Source organism: Colobus angolensis, unplaced genomic scaffold (assembly GCF_000951035.1).
Source record: "Colobus angolensis palliatus isolate OR3802 unplaced genomic scaffold, Cang.pa_1.0 Scaffold130, whole genome shotgun sequence".
NCBI classification, from domain to species: Eukaryota; Metazoa; Chordata; class Mammalia; order Primates; family Cercopithecidae; genus Colobus; species Colobus angolensis.
In genome coordinates this window covers 3,094,827-3,104,582 of record NW_012114253.1, presented here as the reverse complement: position 1 = coordinate 3,104,582, position 9,756 = coordinate 3,094,827, and the positions used below count along the sequence as shown (strand labels likewise).

At 51.4% G+C, this 9,756-nt stretch overlaps 1 protein-coding gene across 1 annotated transcript in view; it reads right to left on the bottom strand.

The window, feature by feature from the left end:
* Positions 1–1,798: 1,798 nt before the first annotated feature.
* The window catches only part of LOC105506054 (aflatoxin B1 aldehyde reductase member 4-like), an 11,669-nt gene continuing 3,711 nt past the window's right edge, over positions 1,799–9,756 (bottom strand). The window contains exons 3-9 of the mRNA XM_011934071.1: positions 9,622–9,756; positions 6,252–6,439; positions 5,954–6,058; positions 5,114–5,210; positions 4,803–4,902; positions 3,838–3,967; positions 1,799–2,219 (exon numbers count right to left, since the gene is read on the bottom strand). Coding sequence (XP_011789461.1) covers positions 2,058–2,219; positions 3,838–3,967; positions 4,803–4,902; positions 5,114–5,210; positions 5,954–6,058; positions 6,252–6,439; positions 9,622–9,756 — 917 coding nt within the window. The 3' untranslated portion in view covers positions 1,799–2,057. The remainder of the gene's footprint in view (positions 2,220–3,837; positions 3,968–4,802; positions 4,903–5,113; positions 5,211–5,953; positions 6,059–6,251; positions 6,440–9,621) is intronic.

The following is a 9,756-nucleotide window of genomic DNA, read 5'->3' as shown; positions in this document are numbered from 1 at the left end:
TTACTTTTTGTCACGTGTGCTTTTGGTGTCAACATCTAAGAAACGACTGCCTAATCCAAAGTCACACTTACTCAAATATTTTCTTCTAAGAGTTTTATAGTTTACCTTATGCATTTAGAAGGTGATTCATTTGAGTTAATTTTTTGTTTATGGTAAGGGGAAGGGGTCCAACTTCATTTTTTGCAGGAGGACATCTGGATATTGGTGATGATGATTCTTTTCCCTATTGAACTGTCCCTATTGAGTTGTCACTCAACTCTAAAATCAGTAAGAGTTTATTTCTGGACTCTCAGTTTTGTTCAGCTGCTCTATTCTTATGCCAGAACCACTGTGTTTATTACTGTAGCTTTGCAGTAAGTTTTGAAATCAGAAAGTGTGAGTCCTCCAACTATGTGTTTTTCAAGACTGTTTTGGTTCTCCTGGGTCCTATGAATTTCCATATGAGCTTTAGGATTAGTCAGTCAATTTCAGTATTAAGAAAAAGCCAGCTGGGAGTAATAGGAATTATATCAAATCTTTTGATCAATAAGAAGCTTTTTTTTTTTTTTTGAGATGGGGTCTGATTGTGTCACCCAAGCTAGAGTGTAATGGCATGATCTCGGCTCACTGCAACCTCTGTTTCCAGAGCCCAGGCGATCCTCCCACCTTAGCCTCTGGAGTAGCTGGGACCACAGGTATGTGGCACCACACGCAGATTAATTTTTTGTATTTTTGGTAGAGACGGAATTTCACCATGTTTCCCAGGCTGGTCTCAAACTCCTGAGCTCAAGTGATCCACCTGCCTTGGGCTCCCAACATGCTGGGATTATAGGCATGAGCCACCGTGCCAGCCCTGGATTTTATCTTTTCAAGCAACTTATTAATGTGATTTCTTGTGCAAAGATAACTGATACGCTCCTCCACATGGGTGAGCATCTGTTTTGTTATGGGTAAAGAGAAAAGATGGTGACAACATAGGGAGACCTCCACTCCACACACACACACAAAAAAAACTTCTTGGGAGGCTGAGGTGGGAGGATCCCTTGAGCCCCAGAGGTGAAAATTGCTGTGAGCAGTGATCATGCCACTATACTCCAGTCTAGGCGACAGAGCGAGAGCCTGTCTCAAGAACAAATAATAAATATAAATGAAAAAGTAAATTTCCAGGTTGGGCCTCTTGCATCGCTTCAGGAAGCTGCTCCAAGTGCTGCCTGCTGCCCTGCCCATGGCTAGAGGGATTTCGCTGCACTGGGAATGCAGCAGGTTCAGCAACCACTGAACCGAGGATTCTTCTTCTCAGCCTTGGTGCCTCCTGTTTGGAGTAGGGGTTTCTAAGGGAAATGAGGACCTTGGCTGCCTATGTCCCCACGCCGAATAGAGGCCCAGAGCCAAGGCTGAGAACCTTATGGGTGAAAAGACAAGAGGCTTTAGTTAAGACAAGAGGAGGCTGAGATTGAGAGCGTTCAAGATGTTCCACAGATCCTGGGAAGTGTTCTGCCTGGTAGTGACTCTAACGGTAGTTTCTTTGCCCCAGTTGTTTCATTCCTAAGAATGTATTGAGGCAATTCTGAATTAGAAAAAATGTACTGCAGGTGTACAACCTTCTTTCCTATCGTGTGTAGAAGAGTGAGAGGCACCTCAGTGTTGAGAGGTCAGGTGAGTATTCAGACCAGGGGAGACCGAGGAGACCCTGGGAGGGCAGCGTGCTTCTGAGACCCTCCCACTACCTCTGTCCTCTGAAGACTCCAGCCTGTGGTTCTGCCCTTTCTCGGTCCCCAGGTAGGATGGGAAACAAGGTGTCATCAGCAGAGAAAACAAGTTTTTGGGGTTCACTCAAGACCTGGGCGACAGCCAGGTCAAGTGCCTGCTTTATTCAACAGGGAGTGCTCAAGTGGGACTCACCCCCACCCTTCACAGTGTAAAGTAAACAGGGAGCAAGGCAGGAAGCTAGAAAAATAATGCATGGATCCAGACAATCCAGAAAGACTCTGCTAAGTCAGCTTAAGGCCAAGACTGGTCAGTGTGAGAGGACAAAAGAGGTTACAGAAGAGCTTTGGGCAGCCTGAGCCACGATGGGCCTAGCGGAAGTAGTTGGGACATTCGTGAGCAACCAAATGCCAGGCTTGATTAAAGGCGTCCACGACAGCCGGCTCCAGGGGCCCTTCCTCCGTTGCTGCCAAGTTCTGCTCCAGCTGCTCCAGGCTGGACATGCCCAGGATGACCGTGTCCCCATGGGCACCCTGCAAGGGAGATGGCCAGACTTCAACCCTCTTCTGCTACACAGTGACTCCACTCACAGCCCTCCCAGCCACCTCCCTGCTGAGATTTGGGGTCTCTGTTTATATTTCTATCCCGTATGTCCAGAAGGACGTAAGGTGCCTTGGATAGCTGTACCCATCTGACTTGAAACCCGTATTATTTCCCCTACTGCCACACGACGCTTCCAGATCGACCTACATTCACAGCCCAATTCTGCCCCCCAGCAGCTGTGTAAAAATAGCTAAGTTGGCTGGGCACAGTGGCTCATGCCTATAATGCCAGCACTTTGGGAGGTCGAGGTGGGAAGAATACTTGAGCCAAAGTGTTCAAGACCAGCCTGGGCAACAGAGAGAGACTCTGTCTCTACAAAAAACAACAAAACAAAATGAACCAGTGGTGGTGGTGCACGCCTTGTCCCAGCTACCAGGGAGGCCGAGGCAGAAGGATCACTTGAGCCCAGGAGGTTGTGGCTGCTGCGAGCTATGAATACGCCGTTGTTCTACAGCCTGGGTGACAGAGTGAGACCCTGTCTCAAAAAAATAAAAAAGCAGGCTAAGTTATTAAGCTTGTTTTGACATTCAATCTTTTTTTTTTTAAACAAAAACATTTTTCCTTGTGTTTTGTACAAAAAAGGGGGTGGGAGGTGGTGCAGTGTGGTGGCGGTGGCGGAAAAATATGGAACGCTTCACAAATTTGCGTGTCATCCTTGAGCAGGGGCCATGCTAATCTTCTCTGTATCTTCCAATTTTAGTATATGTGCTGTCGACATGGGCACGACATTCAATCTTTTTCTCTGTTTTCAGCATTGGAATGAGAGAAAACTTACGTAAAACACAGCTCCCACATGCTGAACATCTACCAGATACATGCCAGACACTATGCAACATGGAACGCTGAAACTGGAGGTAAGTTTGTTGCTGTTATTTTCGTTGTTGTTTGCTTGTTTTTTTAGACAGGGTCTTGCTTTGTCACCCAGGCGAAAGTGCAGTGGTGTGATCTCAGCTCACTGCAGTCTTGACCTCCCAGCCTCAAGCCATCTTCCCATCCCAGCCTCCAGAGTAGCTGGGAACGTAGGAGCAAGTCATCACACCTGGCTAATGTTTTTGATTTGTTGTAGAGATAGGGTCCCACTTTCTTGCCCAGACTAGACTCAAATGCCTGAGCTCAAGCAATCCTCCCATCTTGGCCTCCCAAAGTGCTGGCCTACAGGTGTGAGCCACCGCCACCGGTCAGGAAATGAGTTTTAACCAGGAAGACATGAGGCATCAAGAGAGGGAAACCAAAAGGGTGAGATGGGTGGGCTTTAGTTAAACCTGTGTTAAAATGTCTGCCACTTTAATAGCTGGGTGAACCTCAGCTTTCTCGTCTATAACACTGGGATAATCATACTCCATAAAGCCTAAGGAATAAGAAAATCCCTGTAATGAAGCCCTCACTACAAAGCCTCCACTCAGATACCATCAAAGACCAGTGGGAAGAGTGTTTATGAGAACTGGAAGGAAGAGAAATTTCAGAGGAATTGAGAAATCAAATGCTTTGGGCTTCACCTAAAGGTTCCCCTGGAAGAGAAGGAGCTGAGCGCCCAGGGTCGCTGGTTACCTGCAGCTGTGAGTGGTGGTACATCCACCGGAGGGCGGCCGAGGTCATGCTGGGGGCGCTGGCGCCATATGCAGCCTGCAGGGCCTTCTCCACCAGGGCAATGGCCTGGAAGTGGTTCTCCTTCCAGAAGCTGTGCAGGGGGGGCAGTGGCACATGGGGATCACACTGGGAGCCACAACCAAAGAGCCATCCAGGGTGGCCCCACCCCACACCCTGCAGCCCTGAGGGGAGTCCTCTCCAGTCAGGTCTCCCACTTTGCTGGGCGTCAGAACCACCCAGGACGCCAGGCCCCTCGACAGAGACCTCAATGAATCTTTATTCCTGAGGACTCAGGAACCTGCTCTGATTTTCCCCTGGGGACACGAAGCCTGCTCAGATGGGGCAGGACTCCCTCCTGGGCTTTTTTTTTTTTTTTTTGGACACATGGTCTTACTGTCGCCTACACTGGAGTGCAGTGGCATGATCATGGTTCACTGCGGCCTCAACCTGTTAGGCTCAAGTAATCCTCCTGCCCCAGCCTCCTGAGTAGCTGGGGCTACAGGTGTGCACCACCACGCCTGGCTAATTTTTTGCATTTTTTTTTTTTTGTAGAGACCATGTTGCCCAGGCTGGTCTTGAACTCATGAGCTCAAGCAATCCTCCCACTTCGGTGTCCCAAAGTGCTGGGATTACAGGTATGAGCCACCATGCCTGGCCCATCCTGGGCTCACTCTTTCCTTCCCAGCAGGTGATTGCTCGGAAAAGAGCTACGACTTCAAGACCCCAACATCCAGGGATCCTCATTTCCTCCCGGAGGTCCCAAGACAACAGGAACACACACAGAGGGTCTGGGAATTCCTGAAGGAATGCAGGGGAGGGGGTGCAAACAGCGAGGGAAGGGCTTACCTCAGGAGCAGTCCAGGACTTCATTCCACATAAAGCTGACCCCACCCCAGCCATCCTCACCAAGCCCAACCCCAGCTCACCGATTCCTGTAGGTCTCAGCCCAGCTATTCCCAAAGAAGCGGCCCACAGGCTGTTTCCCGTCCTTGTCCTCATACTTGTACTTCCCAGTCAGCAGGCCCCCTGCGGGAAGGCAGCAATCAGCCCCTGGGCCCAGAGTGCCCCAGAAGCTGCCACATCCCTCAGGGCTCTGGTCTAGGGGAGGGGCAGGGACCCAGGAGGGCTGAAGGACGCAGCCCAGCCCCTTGTCAAACCCTCCCTGCTTCCCAGGTCCTGGGCTGGGCATCTGTGGGTCGGGAATAGGCTGAGTCAGGGCCAGGAATGCTCCACGTACCAGCCAGAGGGTTGTAGGCATAGAACCTCAGTCCAAAGTGCCTGAGGCAGGGGAAGAGCTCCGTTTCCACCTGCCGGGTGGTGGCGTTGTACATGCCCTGCAGGGAGAGGGACCCCGGGGAGAGGGTGGACGTGTCAAGAGGAGGAACTGTTGCCTTCCACTTTTAAAACTCTAAAGCAACGCCAGCCCAGGACTTCAGCAATCTTCTAACATGACTACTGTTAGCAGGGGATGGAGGGAGGGTGTTGGGTCCAAGGACAGAAAATTGAAGTGGAATGATATCTTTCCACAAATATCTGGTGTATCCACTCCATGCTGGACACTGGTTACAAGCACAAGTAGGTGTCACAAAATCCCTGCCTCCAGGAGATGTTTACTCAAGTTTAAAAAAATAGACAGGAAGGCAGTTAATTACAATAAAGTTAGGTTCTACGATCAAACAAGGAGCTGGAAAGTACTCGCTGAATGTATGAAGATGAGATTTGGAGACTGGAGACTCCTGTGAGGCTGTCTAGAAAGGCTTCCCGAGGAGGAGACCTCTATGTAAGGCCCGAGTGCTTCTCCCAGGGAGGAGGGCAGGGGAAATGTGTTCCAGGCTGAAGTACGAAAGGAGGTGGGGAAGGAAGGGTCCAAGGTGCACAGGCCGGCAGGAAGGAAGCAGACGCCCAGCGGCCCGGCTGAGGAGCCTGAATGGCATCCTGAGGGTACCTGGGAGCCATCTGCAGGCTTTCAGCAGGGGAGTGGTTGCTATGCAGAGGGCACAGGGGGCAGTCGGAGGGGCAAAGACAGCCCAGGATGAGGAGTCCTGGAGACTTTGGCCTCTGCAGCCCCGGCCCTCACCTGGTACACAGTGGGCAGGATCCAGCCATTGCTCTTGCAGAGGGTACAGATCTCGGCCACTTCCCAGGCGGCATAGTTGGAGAGGCCAAGCTCTACGAACTTGCCCTGCAGGGGTGAGGCAGCAGTCAGAACGCAGTGCAGCCCAGACCAGGAAGGGGAGGCCAGGGTGGGGTCCCGGGGAATGGGGCTGGTTCCCTGTTCCACCCTGGGACCGCCCTGGTGCCTCTGCTGTCATGAGTAGGATCAGGATAAAGAAAGGAGCCGGAGCCCACCTTCAGAGCCCGGAGGGCCCCCTCACCTCCTGGTGCAGCTGGTGGCAGGCGCGCAGTGTCTCTTCCACTGGAGTGCTGTGGTCGGGTGCATGTAGGTAGAAGAGGTCCACTCGGGGACACTGCAGCCGCTTCAGTGATGTCTCCAGCTGGGAGCGGAGACTATCAGGCTTTAGGGATTTTCCATCCCAAGGGTTGGCCTTGGTGGCAATTTTCACTTGGAGAGAGAATGGAATGGTTAAGTGACCTACTAAAGCCATTTGCCAACTTATGTAACCCTAGCTAAATTACTAATATTCTCTTGGCCTCAATTCTATGATCTGTAAAAATGGGGTGATGATAACCAAACTGTCCTCACTGGGAGGTCCTGGGGATTAAATAATGTCATATATGTGAGTTCTCAATGTTCACCTATTAGAATAACTATCATTAGTCACCAACCTACTGGCTGTGCAAGGCCTTGCACTAGAGACTGAGTATGCAGAGATGAACTGAACACAATGGATCTCTGCCCTCCTGGAGCCCTAGAGGATGGTGGTACAATATGGTAAGCACAGGAGGGAAAGGCACACAGTGCCAAGGAGCCCAGATGAGATGCATGAAGCCAACTTGGAGACTCCAGGGAAGGCTTTCTCTAGGGGATCACCCCCAGAGTCCCAGCCAACAAGGAGGAGCAGAAAGTACATTCCAGAGCACAGGAACCCATGCAAAGTCAAAGAGGCAAAAATAAAAATAAAAAATAAAAAATAAACCAGTATGTGAGGCTCCAAACCTTCAAGTCTAAGTTATAAGAGCATAAATTCCAGAGCAAGGAGCAGTGGGACACAGGACAAGACACAGGGACAGATCTGATCCCAAAAGTTATTAAATACCATCCCACTGAATCTGAACTTGAACATTCCAGGTTTTGTCAGGGTGTGAACCGGTCACCTGTGTTCACACTTGGCTGCAGTATAGAGAAAGAAGTCAAGGGGGCAGGCCTGGAAGAATTTAGGAAAGCGAAGCAGTCACATGAATGTGGCCTAGTGGTAGAGATCAATTTGCGAGCTTAGAAGGCAAACTGAGCAGAATGTAATTATAATTCTCCCCTCCCCTTCCCGACTCACAGAAGCATGAGCATACATCCAACCACTGTAGAGACACATCGCTATGACAACAGTGTTCTGCATCCAAGCAGCTTGGAAATGAGTTAATTTTGCACTAATCTTTCACCTAGAAAGAACCCCAGCTGTTGGTCCAGGTATAGTGGCTGAAGTCTGTAAACCTAGTTTGGGAGTACTTTGGGGGGCTGAGTATGGAGGATCACTTCAGCCCAAGAGTTTGAGATAATGCTGGGCAATGTAGCAAGACCCTCCCTCTATAAAAATATAAATTAAAAAAGAACCCCAGCTGGGCCAGGAAAGGTAGCTCACGCCTGTAATCCCAGCACTTTGGGAGGCTGAGGTGGGTGGATCACCTGAGGTCAGGAGTTCGAGACCAGCCTGGCCAACATGGTGAAACCCCATCTCTACTAAAAATACAAAAATTAGTCAGGTGTGGTGGCACGTGCCTGTAGCCCCAGCTACTTGGGAGGCTGAGGCAGGAGAATCACTTGAACCCAGGAGGCAGAGGTTGCAGTGAGTCCAAATTGTGCCATTGCAGCCTGGGTGAGAGAGCGAGACTCTGTCTCAAAAAACAAAAAACAAAACAAAACAAAAAAAAGAACTCCAGCTGTCTGGATTGGTGGGTGGATGGATTCTGCACTTTTCACACGTGGCAAACTCAGCTCAGTAGCTCAGAGGGGTGTCATGAGATCAGTTGGGATATGGAAGAGAACAAGTTCCACAGTTCCTCATCCAGATTTTCTCCATTTCCCCACAGCCCTGCAAGCATTCTTGGCATGAACTTTGCCGCAGGCCTGGCTTGAGGACTTAGGTCCAGTGAGCTCTTGGCCTCAAAGATGGAAGTGGGGAAGGGCTGGAGAAGAAAAACCAACTCAGGAACAAAATCTTCATTATTAATAATATGTAACCTGGCTGGGCACGGTGGCTCACACCTATAATCCCAGCACTTTGGGAGGCTGAGGTGGGCAGATCACTTGAAGTCGGGAGTTGGAAACCAGCCTGGCCTATATGGTGAAACCCCATCTCTACTAAAAATACAAAAATTAGCTGGGCGTGGTGGCGTATACACGTAATCCCAGTTACTTGGGAGGCTAAAGCAGAGGTTGCAGTGAGCTGAGATCGTGCCATTGCACTCCACCCTGGGTGACAGAGCAAGATGCCATCTCAAATAATAACAACAACATGCAGCCAGGTGAACTAGAAAGAGCATAGGCCTGAGACTCACAGTCGCCCTCTTCCCCCCAACCCACCCACCACACACTATGACTCTAAGGTGGGCCCAGAGAGAGCCTCTCCTCAGGGGTGGGCAGCAAAAGCCTCAGGATAGTCCAGTGGGTGACGCGTGGTAACAGCCCACGTTCCCTGGGTCCTCACTGCGTGCCAGGCACCCTCCCAAGGGCTATCAAGGGCACCAGGCTCACGAGGAACAGTCCCCTCCATCCTCCACTCAAGCCCCACCTGCCCACTGGCCTTCCTTTCACACATCACGCACATTGCATTTCCAAACCAAGTCTTTGCATAGACTCTAATGCTCCTTTCTCCTGTTCTCCTCCAACCTACCACTGAGCCTTTAAGGCCAAGCTCCATCCAGCATTTGGTGAGCCTTCCCTAGTGCCTCTCCCTGGCCTGCAGCTCCCCAAAGTCCTCTCTCTTCTGGGCTCTCCAGCAATCATTATTTCAGTCTTCCCCATTAGACTCTGAACTCCCTGTGGAGGGCTGGAGTTACTTTCTCTCCTATGATCCATGTCAAAGCCTGGCATAGAGTGGAAAGTCCCTAGCCCTCACCTGTCTGCACTCCCAAACACCCCTACTCTCCCAGCCAGCCTGAGGCATCGCCACAGTTCTCCCTGAGACAGACAGAGGTACTGCCAGCTGAACAAGGCAAAGTCTAGTGGTTAAGAAAAGGCCAGGATGAGAAAAGGCTGCCCAGAGAGTGCATGGGTGATGATGGCAACGAAAGGGTAGAGAAAAGGGGGAGAGCCTGGGTGGGGACCGGTTATGGGCCCTGGCAGGTTTGGAGGTGGGGGCATCAATGGAGGTGGGAAGCGATGGGCCAGACCAGGCTAGGGGGAGACTCTCGCGCTGCAACTCCCAGTGGAAGGAGAGTGGGGGAAAGGAGTCAGGGCAAAGTACTGTCCAGTTGTCCTGGGGTTCCCAGAGCTGCGGGGTGGACGTGGGTGGGGAGAGGGACGAAGCCGTCGGTGCTGCCCGCGGCCAGGCCCGAGCAGGGTGGTGCACGGCTGGGGACGGGCTCAGCTCTGCACGATGCATGGGGAGAATCAGGGGCCACTGTTACCTCTGCAGTCACTGGCGCCCAGCCCGAGCCCCAGGCCGCCCAGGATGGTCTCGGACTGGCCGTCGCTGTACATGAAGGCCGTGTCCAGTTCTGTGTGGCCGCGCTCCAGAAAGGCGCGCACGGCCGCGGCGCTGG